Source organism: Xenopus laevis, chromosome 7L (assembly GCF_017654675.1).
Source record: "Xenopus laevis strain J_2021 chromosome 7L, Xenopus_laevis_v10.1, whole genome shotgun sequence".
NCBI classification, from domain to species: domain Eukaryota; kingdom Metazoa; phylum Chordata; class Amphibia; order Anura; family Pipidae; genus Xenopus; species Xenopus laevis.
The window spans coordinates 56989228-57013099 of NC_054383.1; the positions used below are offsets into that span (position 1 = coordinate 56989228).

At 40.0% G+C, this 23872-nt stretch overlaps 1 protein-coding gene across 4 annotated transcripts in view; it reads right to left on the reverse strand.

The window, feature by feature from the left end:
• The window catches only part of lrmda.L (leucine rich melanocyte differentiation associated L homeolog), a 991211-nt gene that overhangs the window by 127552 nt on the left and 839787 nt on the right, over nucleotides 1-23872 (reverse strand). For all 4 annotated transcript variants that reach the window (XM_041568595.1, XM_041568596.1, XM_041568594.1 and 1 more), the window contains one exon: nucleotides 10302-10386. In XM_041568595.1, coding sequence (XP_041424529.1) covers nucleotides 10302-10386 — 85 coding nt within the window. The remainder of the gene's footprint in view (nucleotides 1-10301; nucleotides 10387-23872) is intronic.

Genomic DNA, 23872 nt, shown 5'->3' on the forward strand with positions numbered 1-23872 from the left:
TTTTTTGTAAACGAAATGCTGTATATACGTCAGTGCCAACATAGCTTCTTTGTAATCAGCTTTGAAGAAGGAACTACAATGCTCTGAAAGCTTGCTGTGATTATCATCTTAATAGCCAATAGAGGTATCACCTTTACACCACTTTTGTTATGCTTCATATCAAACATTCCCTATAACTTGTTTCTCTTCACTTCCTCATCTGCCAATGCACCAGCCAACATGGACCATCAGTAAATGAAATTTTCAACTTGGCTGTCTCCATTCTCATTCTTTTCTGCTCTTGAACATTTTCCTACTATGCATAGAGTCCAGCCTTATGAGTATCAGCTGTTAACTTGTGGGACGTGTTTGTGAAAGTTCTTAAGGTGCTGGAAGGTGGATTTATTGTAAATGTTCAAGTTAAATAAAGTAACTGCAGTGCTTATGTCTGCTTGTACCAGTATGTAATAGAGCCACAGATGCACAACTTTATTACTAGTTTACTGACCATGTCTCTGTTCCACTGGCTTTTTGATAAACTGTTGACTTTATATTACAATGTCCAAGCTAATTCTGTTATTTATATACACACATTTACACATTTCTTTATAGGGACTATACATCATTAAATAGGCCCTACCCTAATGAGCTTACAATCTAAACATTTAGGGGCAGATTTATATGTGAGTGTAGAGCTTAATAAATAAAAACTCACCCACATTCTATTCATACCTTTAGAATTCTATTTATCAATGGGTGAAAGTTAGAACTCACCATTTGATAAATATGGCCCAAAAAAATAATTGTAGGAGTATGCTATAGACCCCCTAATGTAATTGAGGAGGAGGAGGCTAAGCTCCTGATGCAAATAGAAAAGGCTGCTAGTTTGGGTAAAGTAATGATAATGGGGGATTTTAATTACCCAGAAATTGATTGGAGCAATATTATTGCCAGATCAGTTAATGGGAACAAGTTTATTAACTTGTTGCATGACAATTTTATGGCACAGGTTGTTGAGGAGCCAACCAGAAAAAATGCTATATAGTGATCTCAAATGACCCAGAACTTATAGCAAATGTGCAAGTCATTGAACCCCTGGCTAATAGTGACCATAATGTCATATCATTTAATTTCTGGAGCAAAAAACAAATATACACTGGGGCAACAAAAACCATGAATTTCAGAAAAGCTAATTTTAGTGCCTTGAGGGCTGCCCTTCAGAGCACTGATTGGGGCATCACTTTTTCAGCTAAAAACACAGAACAGAGATGGATGTCATTTAAAATGATATTAAACCATTACTGTTCTCAATTTATTCCCTTAAAGGAGAAGGAACCCCTTTTGCAAAAAACCCCGTTGGAGTAAGGTGCTTAGTGGGGTCACTCAGGGCTCGGTATTGGGTACACTTTTACTTAACTTGTTTATTAATGACTTAGGGGAGTGTATTGTAAGTAATATATCAGTGTTTGCAGATGACACAAAACTATCCAGCCCAATTAATTCCATCCAGGATGTGGCATCCTTGCAACAGGATCTTGACAATCTGGCAATCTGGGCAGCTAAGTGGCAAATGAGATTCAATGTTGATAAAGAGTCCTGTGTGACTCGAAACGTCGCATTATTTTGTCTACTGAAAATGAGCCAATAAATCACAAAGAAAGTTCACAGAAACAACGTGTCAGTGTGCTGCGGTCTGTTGGATATTTCAATGTTGATAAATGTAAAGTCATGCACCTGGGATGTAAAAAATATCCAAGCCACTTATACCCTTAATGGGAACTGCACTAGGAAAATTCATTATGGAAAAGGACTTTGGAGTCCATATAGATGATAAACTTGGCTTTAGTCAGCAGCATCAAGGGCAAATAATGTCTTGAGCTGTATTAAAAGGGGCATTGATTCATGGCAGGAAGCGGTCATTCTTCCACTTTATAGAACACTAGTAAGGCCCCATCTAGAATATGCCGTACAGCGGGGGTCCCCAACCTTTTTTACCTGTGAGCCACATTCAAATGTAAAAAGAGTTGGGGAGTATGGGTTGCCGTTATACATTCTGTATACAAAACTATCCCTAATACACAGAATGAATGTCTCTTATGGTATATAAGTATTTGTGACCATACACAGATAAAAAAATATACAAAAGACTTATTTCTATTAAAGAATGAGAACAAAATCGGGTTAGTGCACAAAAGGATGTCATTATATCACAAACTCCATTCTGTACATTTTAACAAGCATTCTGTCGCACAAATGTATAACCTCCATGTAATGGACACACTAATGTGCAAAGTTACTTACAGAATGAATATGTAAAAAAAACTTGGACATAATATATAAGAGTGTAACTAACTAGTGCATGTCAAGCTAGATTTGAATGACAAAATAGATATTTGTGACAAAAAGCAAGATTTTAAAATAACAGATTCATTCTTTCCACAAAATGAAAGCTCAGTTTCACAAAACAGATAAAATATCCATTCTGTGAATCAATACTGTCAGTCACATTCATGAACCAATAAGAACAAAGCTTATTGCCATATAACAAACAAGATGAGAAGTTGCCAGCTCTGCTCCACATGGCTGCATCATCCCTAAGGCATAGTATCTGGCCTGCTATAGAGTGTGCCCTCTAATGTCCCCTCTGCTGCATAGTAATAAACATGAACAAACATTTCCTAAAAGGACTGCTGTTAAACACTACAGATTCATAATTGGAAGTTCTTACAAATGGCTGAGAAATATAACGCTGCACTTAAAATGATTGTAGTATGTATGATCATTTTAGGTGACATAGCTATTCTTATTGTAGTTACCTGCTTGTGTGGCCATTTTGGTTAAGGGTATTCCTGCTGTTTTGCCATTGTCTTATGATTCACTCCTGTTCCTGTTTCACTCTTCCTGCCTAAGCTGAGAGCAATAATGGGTGTACTTGTCTGGCTGTTTTGCCTGAACTAACACAGCAGAATCATTTAATCCACTACCAATCACAATTCTATCTTGCAGACTAACCCATCACAGGCCTAATATCCCTTCAATAACATCTGACAAACTCTCAGGGGCATATTTATCAAGGGTCGAATTTTGAATTTGAAAAACTTTGAAATTCAAAAAGACCAACCTAAATTAAGTCTTTTTTTGGCCGAATAGGTCTGTTTTCGATCAAATAGGAGCTTGATAACGATCCCACTCAGAAATTTAAAAATGAATTAAATATTTTTTTAAACGGAGCGAAATGGAAGGGATTATAATAGACAAAATTTATCAACTCCTGTTTTTGTGCTTACTAAAAATTTTTTTTTTTCAAAAGAAATACTACCTGCAGCTACAGGGATGCGCCATGGGTGCCAACATGGCACCGGCGTATGCCAACCTCTTTATGGACTGCTTTGAAAAAAGGTTTGTTTTATCTAATGATGAATTTAGTCCACTGATCCACACCTATATGCATTATGTGGACGACACTTTTCTCATATGGACAGGTACCATCGATAGGCTGCATGAATTTGTAGCTTATCTTAATATGGTTCATCCTACAATTAAAGTAACTTTGGAAGTAAATGAGACAGAAAATTAAATTTTCTGGATGTCAATATCAAATATGTGAATTCAGCATTTGTCACTTCCCTTTATAAGAAACCGACCGATAGAAATAACTTGTTAAGGGCCACAAGTTTCCATCCAAAGGGTTTATTTAAGGGGTTAGCCAAAAGCCAACTTATGAGAGTTAAGCTTATTACCTCCACAGACTACCTATATGAACAAGCCTCCACAGACTACCTATATGAACAAGAATCACTACAGATGGTGGAAAACTTTGTGGAAAAGGGCTATAACTCCTGTAATTTAATGAACATCCGGGATGAGGTGGCGGCTATCCCAAGAAGTGATACCCTGGTTAGGAAGGTAAGGGGTTACAAAACACAACATCGGATCCCGTTCATTACCTCATTTGACACTAATTCCAAATCATGTAGGAATATTATTCTTAAGCATTGGGAAATTCTACAGGCGGATGGTAAATATGGTCACTTATTCAAACAACTCCCATTTTTTCCCTACAGGAGAGGCAAAAATATAAGTGATCTGATTAAAAATAAAAATAGAAACAACCATTCAGAGATCAGTTACACCCTTTGGTGCAAAAAACATGGGCACATTTCCCTGCAGGAATTGTGGCCATTGCACAGGAATAATACCGGGGTCAGTAGTGACCCGCATTCTGGTGCTAAAATTGACTTTTACCTGTGACAGTAAGGATATTATCTACTGTATAAAGTGTCCATGTGGACTGGTGTATGTGGGCCAAACCAGTAGACCTATCAAAGTGTGGCTTAATGAACATAAGTCAGTTATAAGGAATTATTGCCTCCCAACCGCTGCAGTGCAACATAAGAAAAATAATGAGAAAGAAAAAGAGAGAACAAAATATAAAAAGGAAACTTTATTGGCAGCCCATTTTTCTAAACATGGGCATCAGGTTTCACAGGTCCAGTGGCAAATTCTAGAAAAAGTGATAGCAAAACAAGGTATGGACAGAAAGAAAGTGTTACTACAAAGGGAATGTTTCTGGATCTGGAGGCTTCAGTCCAGACACCCTAGAGGGTTAAATGAAGAGTTCAATATGTCGTGCTTCTTGTATTAATCCTTTTATGCATCTCTTACAGATAACTCAGAAATTCGAATTTGCCACAGGGACAGTTACAGCTACTCACTTCCTCTCCCCTGCGTAGGGTAAGATAGTTTATCTATGTAACAAGTTTGTTTAATATATTGCAACAATTGTTACTATTTTTTTGTTAATATGTATTGAATATTAATGTTCACCAGGTACAAGACATTTCCTTTTTCTTTTTTCCTCTGAATTCTGGACATTTAGTACATTTTGGACACTGTGAGGATGTTTTCTCTGGACAATATGGGACCTGGACTCTGAACATTAATTAATTTTATTCATTTTTGATATTTTTTCAAATTTTTTTCAACATTTTTTTACAACTTTTTTCCACTTGATTTTAACTTTTAATGTTGGTTTCACTTATTACTGTGATAACATAACTTATTGTAACAAACTAATATTTTAAATACTTTTTATCTTATTATATTTGATATTTGACAATTGTCATGATGGGGTTAATGATTGGTGCACGCCTTCAATTAACTATGCGAATTAGCTACACTAGAGGTGGTGTTAAATAGTCTTGATCACAAACAGTTTGTATGCTTGACAAAGGGGATCACCCCAAAACGTTGCATCACGCAAATAAAATACAGCAAGGGTTGTCCCTGCTTGTAACTAAAACCTGTGTGCCGGTGGAATTACTTACTCTTAACCAAAATGGTCACACAAGCAGGTTACTACAATAAGAATATCTATATCACCTAAATTATCATATTTATGTTTTGCATACTTTTCTTTCTCTACAGTCATTATAAGTGCAGCATTATGTTTCTTGTAGTGTTTAACAGCAGCCATTTTAGGAAATGTTTGTTCATGTTTATTACTATGCAGCAGAGGGGACATTAGAGGGTGCCCTCTATAGCAGGCCAGATACTATGCCTTAGGGATGATGCAGCCACGTGGAGCAGAGCTGGCAACTTCTCATCTAGTTTGTTATATGGCAATAAGCTTTGTTCTTATTGGTTCAGGAATGTGACTGACAGTATTGCTTCACAGAATGGTTATTTTATCTGTTTTGTGAAACAAAACTTTTATTTTGTGGAAAGAATGAATCCTGTACTATAAAACTTTGCTTTCTGTCACAAAAATCTATTTTGTCATGCAAATCTAGCTTGACATGCACTAGTTAGTTACACTATTATATATTGTGTCCAAGTTTTTTTTTCATAATTCATTCTGTAAGTAACTTTGCACATAAGTGTGTCTATTACATGGAGGTTATAAATTTGTGCGACAGATTGCTTGTTAAAATGTACAGACAATTGACATCCTTTTGTGCACTAACCAGATTTTGTTCTCATTCTATAATAGAAATAAGTCTTTTGTATATTTTTTCATCTGTGTATGGTCACAAAATACTTATATACAGTGAGAGACATTCATTCTGTGTATTAGGGATAGTTTTGTATACAGAATGTATTTGGGACAAACGGCACCCCATAGGGGAGTAACACAAGCATGAAAAAGTCCCTTGGGTGCCAAATAAGGGCTGTAATTGGTTATTTGGTAGCCCCTATGTGGACTGGCAGCCTACAGGAGGCTCTACTTGGCACTATACTTAGTTTTTATGCAAATAAAACTTGCTTCCAAGCCTGGAATTCAAAAATAAGCACCTGCTTTGAGGCCACTGAGAGCAACATACAAAAAAGTTATATGTCCCAAGGCTTTTCAGTAGTTAAAACAAGTTACATTAAAATAGCGATACATACTGACCCCACAAGGTCCACCTTACGCGTTTCGTACCCTCCGGCACTTAATCATAGGTGTCCATATGGTAAAAGGTATGGAAAATCTTAGCTTGAAGAAAGACTAGCCAAATTGGGGATGTTCACACTGGAGAAGAGGCGTTTAAGGGGTGATATGATAACTATGTATAAATATATAAAGGGATCATATAATAATCTCTCTAATGCTTTATTTACCAGTAGGTCTTTCCAGTTGACATAAGGTCACCCATTCTGTTTAGAAGAAAAGAGGTTCCACCTAAATATTCGGAAGGGGTTTTTTACAGTGAGAGCTGTGAAGATGTGGAATTCTCTCCCTGATTCAGTTGTACTGGCTGATACATTAGATAGCTTTAAGAAAGGGTTGGATGGCTTTTTAGCAAGTGAGGGAATACAGGGTTATGGAAGATAGCTCATAGTACAAGCTGACCCAGAGACTAGTCCGATTGGAGTCAGGAAGGTTTTTTTCCCCCTCGGAGGCTTCAGATGGGTTTTTCTTTTACTTCTTCTGGATCTACAAGCAGTTAGGCAGGTAAAAAAAAGTTAAAAGGTTGAACTTGATGGACGTGTGTTTTTGTAACCGAACTTACTATGTTACTATGTTAAATCTTCCCCACCCAAGGCACATCATTTGTACTGCATATACCCCTCCAAGGGGTTGGATGGCTTTTTGGCAAGTGAGGGAATACAGGGCTATGGAAGATAGCTCATAGTACAAGTTGATCTAGGGACTAGTCCGATTGCCATTTTGGTGTCAGGAAAGAATTTTTCCCCCTCTGCAAATTGGAGAGGCTTCAGATGGTTTTTTTTGCCTTCCTCTGGATCAACTGGCAGTTAGGCAGGTTAAAAAAAGTTAAAAGGTTGAACTTAATGGACGTGTGTCTTTTTTCAACCTAACTTACTATGTTACTATGGTTGCCAAACTTCGCCAGCCGTAGTTTCGCCTGGGCTGCTCTAAAATCCAAAGTTGAGCCCAGGGAGGCGAAAGGTAGCGAATTTGTGTTAGCGTTAATTCATCAAGCAAAGCAAAGTTACGATAGCGATGCCTAATTTGCATACGGCGCCAAGTTAAGTACAATGGACGTATATGTAGCAGCAAATACATTACACTACACAAGCCTGGGAAACCTTCATAAAATAAAATAGAGTTGTTATTTTGCCCTATACATGTGCCCACTGTATAGTTTAGGTGCCATATGTTAGGAAATGTAGTGGGGAAGGAGGGTACCCCCCCAAAAAAATACAATATTTTTCAGCATATCACCCTTAAAAAAATAAAAGACACGAGCGTCTTTTGGGACTCAACTTTTTTTGAAGCAAGTCCTATCTACTCTATTGCACTTTGCCTGGTCTGAGGTGGCGAAGGCAAGTCTGGCGCAAGTAACGTTGAATAAAATGTACAAGTTAAGGAATTAGCGTAGTTACGTCCCTTCACCAGAGAGCAACTTCTCCTGGCGTAAAGGTGCAAAGTAATGCTAGAGTATGTCTACTTGTATCTCTACTTCGCTAGCAAATTTACTCCAGGGACTGTTAGTAAATCGTCAAAGTGGCAAAATGATATCACACTGGTGAATTTTCGCTAGCATTAGCCATTTTGCCCTTTAGTAAATTTGCCCCCCGAAGTTGCTCCAAACTGTTGAGTCAGTCTGAACCCGTAAAATTTCAATACACAATACAACAGATTTCTAGCACACGTTATAAACTTTCTACCAAGGGTGCATGGAAATGGAGATGTGTTCACCTTCACATACCTTACATCTCCACATGGGAAAAAATAGCTTGAAAAAGGACCCAGAAGATCTGAAACATTGCTGAAGTTGCTGTTTGTGATAATAAAGGCAGTTTTATTTTTGTGAAATTGGAGTGCTGCTATTTTTACCACTCTGAACAAAGAAAACTATATAAACTATATAATTATATAATTGTCCACACACTGGACTACATGCAGACCTGGACTACTCTGCAAACCTTTCAGTAACTGCCAAAACAATTCCAGTCCAGAACTGTAATAGTGTGCATAGCTCTTTCCTTTGTATGGAAACCGATTGTATGACATACAAATGGTTCCTGCAACACTACCTATGAGTAATACTCTGAGGAGGGAATCTTTATAAACAAATCAATTGCTTCATGCAGCTCATGTGGTACAGAACACATTTTTCACATCTTCTCAGGTAGGTCCACTAACACCTATCCAAATTATTGTCCTACTCTTGTCAGAATAGCTATTTGTGCTGTTAAGCAGTCTGTGTGCTGTCTAACTTTTAGCATACATACTGTATAGATGTGTAATACTATTGGGCTATTTAGAAGGGGTTAATTACCAGCTAATACATTAGAGCATGGGTTACATTTGACTCTAACACTTAAGGCAGGGCTTGTGCAACTACAACCCCCACAGGCTACTATGCATGAAATGATAAAAGACAGGACACCAGGAGGTTCTTGCAATCAAACAAGATAGGATTAGTTTATTTGCCAGAGAAAAATGACCCACATGGTTAATTACAGTGCAAAGACGCATATGCAGAATAGAAATCAGCAGGGGTAGGACAGTTTGATTAGACAGCTGAATGTGCCCCCCTTGCAGATGTAGTCAAGGTGTACAGCAGACCTCCAGGCAGAAATAACTCAAAAGTGGTCAAGAGCCCACCCAGTTGAGTGGTCAGGTACAACAATCTGTACTTGACACCCTATCCACTGTGGTCCCTTCACTATAGGCAATCTTATAGCCTAGGGAAGCTACTCCCTGCTACAATCCTTGATGGAGCACAAAGCTGCTCTTTCTATCTTACCTCACTATCTTACTCTCCTAGAGAGTACTATAACAGATCTTAACCCTGTCTCTAGCAGGCCTCACTCACAGGGCCCCTGCTCGCCAACTCAACACTAGTCCCTCTAGAGCAAAAATGACTTTACTGTGCCTTGGTGTACTCAGACTGTTAACATTCAGATGGGTCAGAAACGAGAAGCCAAAAAAGAAGAGCCACCCCTTACCAAGCACTATGTTACAATGTGGCAGGAGGTGGTCATAAAGCCTCTTGGCCAATAACTGGGAAATGTAAATTAACAACCAGATACGTGGACATCTGCCCAGCAACTACAGAAAAAAGGAAGTGTATGGATTTAAAGCAATATGAACATTATTAAACCTATGGGTCCCTACAGAGGCTTGACCAAAACTGTGTTTTTAACAAAAGATTAAATAAATAAAAAACTAAAAATACAGAATGTGTGAATCAGTCCATGTTCAGGCACATGGTCAGGGCAGGCAGCAGGTAAACAGAGTCTGTGGACCAAGCATTAGATTGGGGCAAATGACAGACAAGTAGAAATCCAATAACAGGCCAGGGATAAGACACTGACTTGCAGACAGGAACACAGGACTCGATTGCAGGACAGGGACTCAAATGGCTTGGAAAAAGCAGAAGGAATAATGATCCAGAACAGGTTGTTTGAGGAGGCAGGTTTAAATACCCCCTTAATTGAGCTCAACGCCTGCATTGAATGGGCCAGGGAATACAGACAGGAGAAAAGATAATCTAGCTGGCTACAACCACAGTACCTCCTGTGGCTCATCTCAGAGGAGCAGAAGCCAGTATGCACCAAGTCCCTGAATGAGGGATGTTCTAAATGAGGGAGTTCTTAACAGCCCTGCTCTCCCTGCATGTGATGGCATCAGTATAATTATTTCCAACACTGGATAACTCATTCAAATAGATAATAGATACTAAGCAATAACAAATAATAATACATCAACCCCTCTGTGTCAGATTCATTTAGCAACATGCTGGAAGGAGAGTTGGGCATCTTTAGGTACATATGTAAAAAAACTGTTGTTTTTTTATGTGCTCCTCGCATAAGAATTAGGTTATGGAAACACTTAACTATTTAAAAACATTATATGTGTATCATACCTCTGTGATTTGTTGGATCCCTGGATAAACATGGCAATGGAGTGTAAGCCGTGTCTGGAGAGCTGTACTCTGCGCTACTGGGAGCCTAAGAACAGAGAGGCACATCAGTAATGCAAAAAGCATATGAAAATGTTAATAATTTTATATTTTTAAACAGAGATCACAATGGATAGCATGTACAAACTTTTTTTTGACTGCCTCTGTCACTGACAAATATTCCATTGCCTAATATTAATGAATCCCTGAAATGAACATTTTCAGGGTCTCTTGTGCTCCATATAGGGTTGCCAGACAGTTTTTACCCTCCTGGACAGTAGAAATTATACTTGGTACCCTCTAAGCTTTATGCTTGTGTGCATCCAAACACATTTTGGGGCCAGTGCACACAACAAATTGTTGTGCACACAAAGAATTTTGTGTATATTCTGGTCAGCACACAGTTGTTTAAAATATGCACATAAGTTCCCACAAAATAATTTTGTGGGAACATTGAGGGCTATAAAGGGAACCATTGCTTGGTGCCAATGTTATTACTAAGAAAGTAAGACAACTCATATAGCAAGGCCATTTTATGATAATCTAGCTGGCTACAACCACAGTACCTCCTGTGGCTCATCTCAGAGGAGCAGAAGCCAGTATGCACCAAGTCCCTGAATGAGGGATGTTCTAAATGAGGGAGTTCTTAACAGCCCTGCTCTCCCTGCATGTGATGGCATCAGTATAATTATTTCCAACACTGGATAACTCATTCAAATAGATAATAAATACTAAGCAATAGCAAATAATAATACATCAACCCCTCTGTGTCAGATTCATTTAGCAACATGCTGGAAGGAGAGTTTGGCATCTTTAGGTACATATGTAAAAAAAACTGTTGTTTTTTTATGTGCTCCTCGCATAAGACATAAGAATGAGGTTATGGAAACACTTAACAACTATATAAAAACATTATATGTGTATTTCGTGTATATTCTGGTCAGCACACAGTTGTTAAAAATATGCACATAAGTTCCCACAAAATAATTTTGTGGGAACATTGAGGGATATAAAGGGAACCATTGCTTGGTGCCAATGTTATTACTAAGAAAGTGAGACAACTCATATAGCAAGTCCATTTTTTAAAGGTCACAGATCCAGTCTAGCTCTTTAAAGCAGGGCGGATACTTCCCAAAGAATTCCTCTAGCATGCTTCTGTTGCAGAGATACCAACACAGCACTTTTGGGTGCATTTGGTCACACCACTTAATACCCCACCACCCCCATGGCTGCACTCGCAGCAGAACATGGGCTGTTTGTTTAGGTTAACTGGGTTAATTTTCCATCCTTTTCAATGGCAGAGCTTAATAGCAATTTAGGTGCATATTACAGAGAGTGGGTGAACGGGCTGTTATTTTAGGGTGGCTGATCAAGGGGGACTCCTGAAAAAATATACAAGTTAACATGTCTCTTGCCATCTAGCATTAACATTGTACTGTAACTGTGCTGTTAAATAAAGATTAAATCAAAGTCATTACAATACATCCAATAGACACATTTATCTGTATATCGACACATTTACCTGTATATCTAGAGACAAGCTCTCACCCTTCACAGGTTTAAAACAATCACCATGGCAAATCTCATCTGCAGTCTTAGTTGAATGCTAGCAAACAGGTCTAAAATTACTTTCCTTTAACTGTAAAAAGTTTTGGCTATTAAGTTTATCATAGTCAGACAGATGAAAATACTAGGACCTGTTCATGTACTTAAGGGTCTGGCCGCAGATTTGGGGAGATTAGTTGCCAGGCAACAAATCTCCTCTTCTTCGATGCGACTAATCTCCCCCCGATCTGCCTCCCCCTGCCTTCTGCTGGCTAAAATGTAAATCGCCTAGGGGCAGGCAGACGGAACACTTTGTTTTCCGAAGTCGCTCATAATTGCCTCACGAGGAAACTTCGGCGACTTCGCAAATGAAGCTCTCCAAGTGCCTGCCCCCAGGTGATTTACATTTTAGCCGGGGGAAGGCAGGGTAAGGCAGATTGGGGAGATTAGTCCCCCGAAGAAGAGGAGATTTGTAGCCTGGCGAACAAACCCCCCCGAATCTGCCCATGTGGCCAGACCCTAATGGGGAATGTGATATGTGGGATGTCATGCCTGAGATATCTAAGATGAGATGACAAGAACTATAGGATTCCTTTCTTTCCATTTGGTCACAGGGATCAAATCATCAAACAGATTAGCCCTGTTACATTCCAGCTAATTTGAATGAAGACTAAATGAATGGAATTCCAAGCTTCTGAGTAGCCCTTATCCAAAACAAGTTTAAATATAAATGTGAATGATCTATTTTATCTAAAGATAGCACACATGCATTCCTGTAACTGTTGCAAAATTCTAAGTCAGTAGGTGTATTAGCAGAATATGCACAGTGCTTTTCCTTTGTGCCAATTTACTATAGCTATTGTAAACCAGTGAACATATGTCGCAATCCCCACTACTGAAAAAAATGTTTTTTTATAGTTTGCTCTGATGCAGTGTAACAATGTTCTATTGAATATTACATTGAAAAATACACATTTCTGCTATTTTTTTTATTTTTACATTTTAATTTTCCACAATATTACCTGCCCAATTTTGTACTCACAACAACTTGGTGCTCACTGAAAGGCATGTTACCAATAAATATCCCAATAGCAATTGTGCTTCCAGTACTCATACTCTGAAGATATGACATGTGGTTGTTCCAAAATGTTACTCAATAAGGTGTTTGAGTGCTCTGGAGTGTGACATCTAGTACTAAACAATCATTGTTACAAGATGACTTTTCTATTTTCATAACATATTATTAGTGTTGTTAATAATTAATTAATTAATTAATTATATATGTATAACACATTTACACATAGAGCTGGCTGACTGAAGAATACACATTTGTCAAAAGACATCAAAAGCATGCATGTTGTGTTATTAATCACAACTCTTCAGAAGTTAGCAACTGACATTATGTTATTTTTATTACAATTTCATTGTTTTTCAATTACCACACAATTACCTCTATTTATCCATATCCTTTATTTTAGCAAGCATTTAATTATCTCACTTTTTTCAACTACTTTATAGGGGACATAATATCGACTTGAAGGGGCAGATTTATTAAAATATGAGTTTAGAGCTTAATAAATAAAAAATCACTTATGTTCTATTCATTCCTATGGGGTTTTTAGAATTGTATTTATCAAAAGGTGAAACCCATTGGAATGAATAGAACATGGGTGATTTTTATTTATTAAGCTCTAAACTCACAGTGGGTCTCATTTATAAACACTGGGCAATTTTTTTTTTGCTATGGGTAACTGCCCAGGTGCCAATTTGCCCAGTGTTTATAAATGAGCCCCGTTGTCTCTAAAATTTGAAATTGGGCATAATGTGTTCTGCTAACAAATACTTCTCTGCATAATTATACATACTGTATGTGTATGAGATCTCATACACTGTTCGCCTGCAGAATTAAATATAAGGTAATCTCTTATTCAAAAACCCATTATCCAGAAAGCTCTAATGGGATGCTTCCTTTTTCTCCATAATAAAAAGTACAGGTAAAAGATTTGTTATCCAAAATCTGGGCTCTTTTTCGGAATCACCATAATCATTTTGTTGTTTTTCTTGCAAGTTGCGAGTTGTTTAGGCAAATGCATAAACGTCTAGGAAGTACAAAGAATATCACCACCTTCTGTATAACAATTGGTCTACAACAAATAAATTGCTGACTGTACTGTGCCATTTTTGCCCATGACAAAGCCACCACGCCCACCCTCCCCCAGGGAAGACACATCTGCAAGGGCTCCCAGGGCACTGTTCATATCTGCACCCATCCGTGCTTTCCAAGTCCCCTTCTGTCAACATCTCCCATACCAGCAGCCTAAAAGGGACATCCGCTGCCTAAAGGAGGAAAAACTGTCTCTCTAGCACAGACAGAGCAGGAGAACAAAACGGGGCCTACCTCCTCGACAGAAGCTGGGGACTTGAGTTGTAGAGGTACCCGGGACCGAGCTGGGGGCCTGAACTGCAGGGCAGACTGCTGAGTTGCAGGGAGACTGCTGGCCTGGTGATGTGGGGCACCCCGAGGAAAACTGTGGGCCTTGTGGGGTGGCGCCACAACTGGTAGTGGCTAACTGTGCTGCAGCGAATACAGTAGAAAAACAGTTTTTTTAAATTTATTTATTAATTTTTTTTCCCTTATGTTGTCCAGTTTGTTTTTGTGTTACCATGCGTACTACCTACGACAGACACACTCTGCTCGAAATTGGGAAGAAATGCACAACTTCTATGCCAAATCTGCTGGCTAAAGTCTAACCCAGTCCGACCAGCGCTACCGTCAATCCTGCTCTCAAACGTTCGCTCCTTGGACAACAAGATGGATCATCTGTGGCTCCAGCAATCAAACCAGCGAGAAATAAAGGACTGTTGCATCTTTATTTTCACGGAAACATGGCTAAACTCAAACATCGCTGACTCGGCTATCCAGCTAGCCGAGCTAGCCTGCTACCGAGCTGACAGAAACGCTGCATTGTCCGGCAAAAGCTGAGGTGGTGGTTTGTGCATCTATATCAACAAACTCTGCTGAAGTGACTCACCACTACTCACAACAAGTGGAGTTTTTAATTGTTAAATGTCTGCCTTTCTATCTGCCGAGGGAATTTACAGTACTAGTGGTAGCTGTGTACTTGACGCCTAGTTCAAATGTTAACCTGGCGCTAGGAGAGCTGTATGAGACTATCAACAAGCTTCAAACAATGCACCCGGACAGATTTATCATTGTTGCCGGCAATTTCAATCATGCGAACCTGAAGTCAGTGCTTTCCAATTCTTTCAACATGTGAACTTTGCTACAAGGGGGAGAACGGTTTGGACAAAGTTTACACGAACTTGCGCTGCGCCTACAAAGCCTTCGCACATAGGTTCATCAAAGGTTTATCCAACCACCGGACAGTGATATTATCACCCACATTGCTGCTCAAACGCACAAAACCAGCCAGAAAAACCATCACAGTCTGGCCGAGTGGAGCTGTGGAAGCACTTCAGGACTGTTTCTACTGCACAGATTGGAACATGTTCAGGGAGGCTGCTACCCACAACAGCTCCATCAACTTGGAACAGTATAGAGACTGTTCATGCACGGCTAAGAGAGAGAGAGATGCCACCTTCCAGTCAGGGGACAGAGCTGCCCTTAAAACAGTCAGGGCCAACCTCTCTCGAACCATCCGACAAGCAAAGCAGGAGTACACGCTGAAGATTCAAAATCATTTCGACAACTCAAAAGACTCACGCAACTTATGGCAAGGCATTCAGGCTGTCACACAGTACAAGCCTGTGTGGAGCAGCAGCGACAAAGACGCCACACTCCCAGAGGAACTGAACAAGTTTTACGCACAGTTTGACGTGCTTAACAAAGAGCCTGTGAGGAAAGCCACACCTCTGTCTACCCACGGCCCGCGTGAAGCAAACCTTAACCAAGGTCAATTCACGAAAGGCTGCCGGACCAGACAACATTCATGGTCGTGTGCTCAGAGACTGTGCTGATCAGCTGGCTGACATCTTCACTGACATTTTCAACACATCGCTAAACCAGATGATCATCCCCACATGCTTCAAGTCCACCACCATCGTTCCAGTGCCAAAGAAATCTTCAGTAACCTGCCTGAATGACTACCACCTGTTGCACTAACCCTGGTCATCACGAAATGCTTTCAGAGACTTGTGATGGCACACATCAAGAGCACCCTCCCCCGCTCACTGGACCCACTACAATTTGCATATCAGCCAAACAGGTCAACTGAGGATGCCATATCTTCTGTACTCCACCTCGCACTAACTCATCTAGATAAGAAAGACAGTTATGTGAGAATGCTGATTATAGACTGTAGCTCTGCATTCAATACCATAATCCCTCAAAAGCTGAGTGGGAAACTAAGCGAGCTGGGATTGAGCACCTCTTTGTGCAATTGGATCTTGGACTTTCTGTCAGAGAGGCCTGTCTGTTCGTATCGGCGACAACGTTTCCAGCCCCATTAAATTGAGCAAAGGAGTTCCTCAAGGATGTGTTCTCAGTCCGTTGTTGTAAACATTGCTGACACATGACTGCATAGCTAGACACAGCTCAAACCACATCATCAAGTTCACTATGACACAACTGTGTACAAAGATAAGGTTAAGCAGCTGGCGGTTTGGTGCAATGAGAACAACCTGTCACTGAATGTGGATAAAACGAAAGAGATGATCGTCGACTTCAGGAGAACTCGCCCTGCTCACACACCACTCAACATCAATGGCTCCACAATAGAGACAGTAAAGAACACCAAATTCCTGGGAGTCTACATCTCTGATGACCTCACCTGGACCACCAACACCGCCTCCATCACCAAAAAGGCTCAGCAGCGTCTTCACTTCCTAAGATGACTGAAACGGCCAGCCATCTGCCTCCCACCCTCACAAGTGTTCTACAGGGGCACCATAGAGAGCATCCTGATGAGCTGCATCTCCATCTGGTACAGTAGTGCCAGCGCTGCTGACCGCAAAAGTCTACAGCAGACTGTCAGAGCAGTTGGCAACATCAATGGAGCGGCTCTTCCATCACTGCAGGACATCTTCCACAAGCGCTGTGCAAGGAAAGGCCTCCTGCATTGCACTGGACTCCACACACCCCTCACACGGACTGTTCACGCTGCTCCCATCCGGCAGACACTTTTTTCCACAAGCGATCGGACTCCTCAACTCACTGCCTGCCCTCCCACTACATTCCAGACACACCTGAACTGTGAACTTAGCTTTGTGAACTGTTAATTTATTTATTTATTCTAAAGGTTTACACATGTATATATCCAATTTCTGCCAATATATTGCACATTTCAAATGTTTACATATTTATTGCGTATTTTAAGTGGCTTTTTCTGATAAGTACTAGCTGGAGCCACGTCGTCTCGTCTCACTGTGTATTGACTTTAACCTTCAATACAAAAATCAAGACCAACTAATTAAAACATTAAAAGCGTACGTGTTCATTGTTGCAAACAACATGGCATCTGTGTTTTTTATATTATAATTACATTCTAATTATATATATTGAAGATGATATATGGTACAATAGCAATATTAGAAAATGTAAAGTTTGGTAATACCTTTTATCGGCTAACTGAATAAGTAAAAATTGCAAGCTTTTGGAGCACACAGGCCCATTCTTCAAGGGGCCTGTGCGTGCCGAAAGCTTGCAATTTTTACTTATTCAGTTAGTCAATAAAAGGTATTACCAAACTTTACGTTTTCTGCATATTTTCAATGGCGAACACAGTACAACATCTTAAAACCATGGAAAGAGTAATATTAGAGTAAGTGTTCCATTTAAGATGTGGACACAGATGGGCCTGTCCAGGGCCGGACTGGGAGTAAAAAGCAGCCCGGGCAAAAAAATCAAAGCAGCCCACATGTAAACACGCGAAGGTCTTGTACTCATCCACCTGTTCAGGACCCCTGTAGCATTGGAATCCTAGGGCCCATCACCTCCATGGGCAGCAACCCCCCAACATCACTGGAATACCACATTATTGATCATTAGGGTTCCACTATTTTGGATTCGGCTGAAGCCCTCGAATCCTTAGTGAAAAATTTGGTACCGAACCCAATCCAAACCATAATTTGCATATGCAAAATGTGTTTACTTTCTTGTTTTGTGATGAAAAGTCATATGATTTAATGGATTGGGATTTGGTTCGGCCAGGCACAAGGATTCAGTCGAATATGATTCCTACTAAAAAAGGCTGAATCCTAAACCGAATCTTGGATTGATGCATTCCCTATTGATAATAACCTATAAACATTTAAAGGGGTGGTTCACCTTTAAGGTAACTTTTATTATGTTATAGAACAACCAATTCTAAGCAATTTTTCAATTGGTCTTCATGATTTCTTTTTTATAGTTTTATAGTTATTTGCCTTTTTCTTCTGACTCTTTCCAGGTTTCAAATGGGGTCACTGACCCTATCTAAAAAACAAATGCTCAGTAAGGCTACAAATGTATTGTTATTGTTACTTTTTATTACTCATCTTTCTATTCAGGTCTCTCCTATTCATATTCCAGTCTCTTATTCAAATCAATGCATGGTTGCTAGGGGAATTTGGGCCTTAGCAACCAGATGGCTGAAATTGCAAACTGGAGAGCTGCTGAATAAAAAGCTAAATAACTCAAAAACCACAAATAATAAACAGTTAATTTAAAGGTGAACAGCCCCTAAATTGCCCTACCCCATATTGGAGCCTTGGTTCCTAGCCAGTCCCCTCCCCCCATATTAATATGCCCCTCCCATAAAATCAAATATTCTAACAAGTCCCTATGTCCCTCATATCAATATTCCTCTCCATACTAATAATCTGATAATCTATGGACACTTTGTGAAGATGGACTCTATTGATTGGACATTTCACTTGTATTCAAATACGAATATTTTGGATACTGGACTATGACTCATACAATTGAGATTACCTTTAACCTTTTAACGAGGGGGAGGGGCTCACAATCACCAACCCCCTTTTACCCCTATTTAAGTTGTTTTTGAATGTGACACAAGAGGCTTGATAAAGGACCCGGGGGGGTCCGAAACGTTGCCCCTTTGTGATGTATACTTTGGGCTTCAAATAAATCACCGTTTGGACACAATTTCTTTTGCTATTTACCCAATAACCCTTATGCGAGGGAAGGGTCTTCCGGATAAGCACCCTACATTTACAATAAGTGTGTTGGGATCAGGTTGAGCTCTCCATGTTCGTGCAAGGACAAGAAGTGTGTCATGTGGAAACAGCAGTCATTTTTGTGGGCGAGACACTGCAGCACCGTTTCAAATTAGGATCAGGATCGAAAGGCCCACTTGAATGAAATATAAAGCAGCCCCTCAAGCAATTGCCCGAACGGACAGATTGCCAGTCCGGGCCTGGGCCTGTCCAATTACAATTAAATAAAATATATAGTTACTAGGGATGCACCGAATTCAATTTTTTTGGATTCGGCCGAACCCCTGAATCCTTCGTGAAAGATTCGGCCGAATACCGAACCGAATCCGAACCCTAATTTGCATATGCAAATTAGGGGTGGGAAGGGGAAAACATTTTTTACTTCCTTGTTTTGTGACAAAAAGTCACGCAATTTCCCTGCATATGCAAATTAGGATTCGGATTCGGTTAGGCCAGCAGAAGGATTCAGCCGAATCCGAATCCTGCTGAAAAAGGCCGATCCAGGATTCAGTGCATCCCTAATAGTTACACCAAAATCTGAAAGGGTTTTAAGTGTGAAAAAGTGGAATATGCCCAGTTGTGCCACCCTGAGCCTTCAGCTTGGAGAATAGAACAAACCGTATATACTGTATGTAGAGCAGGTACTCAAAGAGCACTCTTCCAAACCAGATTCCAAGCTAGAGTTAGAGCAGAACAAACCGTATTTATGTAGAGCTGTAAAAAACAGCAGGATAATTCACCACACATCAAAAGGCTTCACTATGTAAAAAAGGGCATAAATGTTTTACACATTTTTTCTTTTGCATGGCATCAAATAAAACACACCTTGATAATTTGCTATTTATTTTACAGAGCTTGTTACAGCTTTTTTTCGGAGAATTTTGTTTTACACAACATAATGATTGTGCCCCTATGTCATAGCCCATGACCAAGGGGAGTTAATTACTAAAATCCGAATGTATCTCAGATTTTATTTGAAAAAACCATGACCAAACTGCCATGCCCAATTTTAGCTTATTTATTAATCAAAAAACTTGATTTAATTGGATTGTGGAAAAACACGATAACATTGACAAAAACCAAATCGCTGACAATTTTTGGGTTTTCTTCCCTGAAAGCTCAAATTGTTTTTTCATTTTTGTCAGATTTTCAGGCTAAACCCAGTGCAGACCATGAAAACTACAAATTGAGATAGGTGCCTCTCCCATTGACTTATACAGGACTTTGACAGGTCTGAGATGGCGAATTTTCAGATTTCGGCTTTTTGCAGCATCAGGGCATAATAAATCTCAAAAAATGTTAGTTTTTTTCCACAAAAATTTAGTTTTTGCCCCAAAAAGCCAGACCAGAAAAATTAAAGGTTTAGTAAATAACTCCCCAAATGTTTATTAACACAAAACATGCAAAGTTACATATATGTGTACATAGGGCCCACTTTCCAAACTACTATACGTCCTCTCCTCACTCAACCTCTTTATTCTCCTAGTTTCTTTTCTCTACATACTATACTATATTCTTCCATTATTAAGCCTCTTTTTTCTCATAAAGAAATAGGGAATGACCATGAAATAGGCCAAATGGTTAGACGCAAGAGGCCCACTAACCCCTGGGCCCACCGGGAGTTTTCCTGGTATCCCGGTGGGCCAGTCCGACACTGTTTGTGTGTGTGTGTGTGTAGATATTTGCATTTTTAGTCTTCCAACTGAAAATCAGCAACCCAAGGGTTAACTGAATCCAGGAAGTACATAGAAAGGGCAAAAACAATTAGGGGTGTTGACACTCGTATACTCACTGCTTATATCACAATAACCACAAATGAATGTAAATTACAAAAGTGTTCAGAGCACCTCTCTGAATCAGCTTATACCAATACATTTTTGGAGTTTAGATCCCCTTGAACTGATGCTGGTCTAAGAGAAAAACTGGTTTAGTGCACTTCTATGTTTTGCGATCATAAAGTGATAGCACTATTGAAGTTCCAAGGGTGGTCATGTACAAAGTGATATCGTTGTTCAATTCAGAGTTTTGACATCGAATAAAACAAAAAGTTTAAGCACAAAATTAGAAGTCAAAGTTATGATTTCCCTTTCAGAGTCCTTGTATATTATAGCTATGGATGTTGCCCAGATGTGCGAGTTTTACACATATTTCAACTATGACTCATAAACATAAAAGAATTCTTAATTTCACTTTAAAGGAATAAAGTAATTTTACAGTCATATAAAAAAGTTTGGGAACCCCTCTTAAATCTTTGGAGTTTTGTGTATCATTGGCTGAGCTTTCAAAGTAGCAACTTCCTTTTAATATATAACATGCCTTATTTCAGCAGTGACAAAGTTTATTGGATTAACAGAAAATATGCAATATGCATAATAAAATTAGACAGGTGCATAAATTTGGGCACGCCAATGCGTCAAAATGTGTGCGCCATCATGACGCCTGCTCATCAAAACTGCAGCGTCAATGCACGAAAATTGCCCTTTAAAAGATGCCAGAGCCCTACAGACTTTGTGTGATTAAAGGTTCAACTTAGTGTGTTCCTGCGTGCATTATTACTGTTTCTGACCTTGATTGCTGATCTTGACCTTAGCCTGTTATATCGACTAAGAACCTTGCTGCCTGAATTGACCTCTACCTGGACTTGACTTCGCTACTTCTTAACCCCTTGGATACCATGCTTGGTACCTGATGCTTCCTCCTCGGTCTGCAAAGTCCTATGCAGAGCCTACAGGCCCTGACAGTATAATCGGGCCATAGACCCAAGAAAGAGCTTTTCGCGGATTGGCATACTGCATGGAGGCCTATGAAGCACAGCAAACTCATTTTGGCCAAGCACTGGAAGCCATTCTGGCCAATCTCTTGGTTACCCCGCCAGCAACTCCTGCGCCAGTTCCTGCGGTTCCACAACCATCTGCTCTGACTCATGGCCAGGAACCGAGAATTCCAGCTCATTTTCCATTCGATGGAGAACCCCTCTTGTCGAGGATTCGTAAATCAATGCCTGATCTGATTTGAACTACAACCTACACAGTATTTTGCAGAGCGAGCCAATGTGGGGTATGTTATTATCCGTCTGGAGGGGAAGTTTTTAGAATAGGCATCTCCCCTGGTAAAATAACTTTCCATTAATTCAAGATGACAAAGTCTTTCTTCGATCCTTCCGGACAGTTTTTGATGCCCTTGGCCAGGTTGCTTCTGCTTCTTCATGGCTGCTACAGATTCTTCAAGGGAGTCGTAGTACCAGCGAATATGCCATTGACTTCTGTACTCTAGCTGCTGAAACGAATTGGAATAATGAGGCTTACCATGCAGCATTCTACCAAGGACTATCTACTCGGTTGAAAGATGACTTGGTTTCTCGTGATCTACCTGTTCAACTGGAAGATCTCATTGCTTTGGTCATTAAAGTAGATACTCGTCTTCGAGAGCATCAGTCTGATAAAGAAAGGAGTAGGAAATTCCAGCCCTTGTTGGCTCCATGTTTCCAGAAACCCTTGCTTCCCAGCCCTCCTGTTTCTTCTTCTCCGACCTGTTCAGAAGAACCCATGCAAAAAGGTGGAGCTTGACTTTCCGAACAGGAGAAACAGTGGAGACGTGCTGCCGGATTATGCTTGTACTACAGGGGCAAAGCTCATTTTGTCTACAATTGTCCTGCAAAACAGGGAAATTTCCATGCCTAGGTAAGTTTGGGGAGACTCACGTGGGCAGAATAGACCCCTTTCCCCATAAATCTTCTCGCAGATTTCTGCTTCCTGTACAGCTTCAAGTCTCTTCAAAAATAATCCATATTCAATCCTTCTTTGATTCCGGTGCAGATGGGAACTTCTGGATCAAGCATTTGCTGTATGTCATGCCATACCCTTGCAGTCATTGTCCATCCCTCTGCGAGTTTTGGCAATTGATTACTGACCTTTATCTACTGCCCTCAAGTCTCTGCTGGAGTTTCCCATCAAGGTTGGCACTCTTCACAATGAAAGACTCTCTTTTCTCATTATCAATTGTCCATCCACACCAGTGGTTTTAGGGCTACCCTGGCTGTGCCTTCATAATCCAGTCATTGATTGGTCTGTTACTCAGATATCTCACTGGAGTCCCTTTTTTCAACAGAACTGTCTCCTCCCAAGCATTCTTCAGAAGTTGACTGTTGATGTGGTGGACCTTCGCTCTCTTCCTTCTGCTTACCAAGACTTTTTTGGACATTTTCTGTAAAAGATCTGTGGAGACCCTTCCTCCTCATCGGTTGTATGACTGGCCCATTGAATTACTTCCTGGCACTATGCCCCATTGAGGATGCACATACCTGCTTTCTCCTTCTGAAAAAAGGCTATAAAGGAGTATATTCAAGAAAGTCTTCAAAGAGGATTCCTCCTCACCTGCGGAAGCTGGGTTCTTTTTCGTACAGAAAAAAGATGGCAGTTTAAGGCCCTAATTGATTATCAAGGCTTAAATAGAATCACCTCAAAAAACCGCCATTCACTTCCGCTTATTTCAGAAATCTTTGTCCAACTTAAAAGAGACTGCCTCGTCACAAGATTGGATCTCCATGGGGCCTACAATCTGATCCACATCTGAGAAGAAGAAGACTGTTTTTAATACTCATGAGAGGCACTACGAATTCCTTGTAATGCCTTTTGGGCTCTGCAACGTGCCCGCAGTTTTCCAAGAGTTTGTCAATGACATCTTACAAGATCTACTAGGTCAAAGTGTTTTTGTTTACTTGGATGATATACTAATCTTTTCTAAGAATTTGGATGAATATGGACTCCAAGTCCGTGAAGTCCTCTCCCGTTAAGAAGGAATGCTCTTTTTGCCAA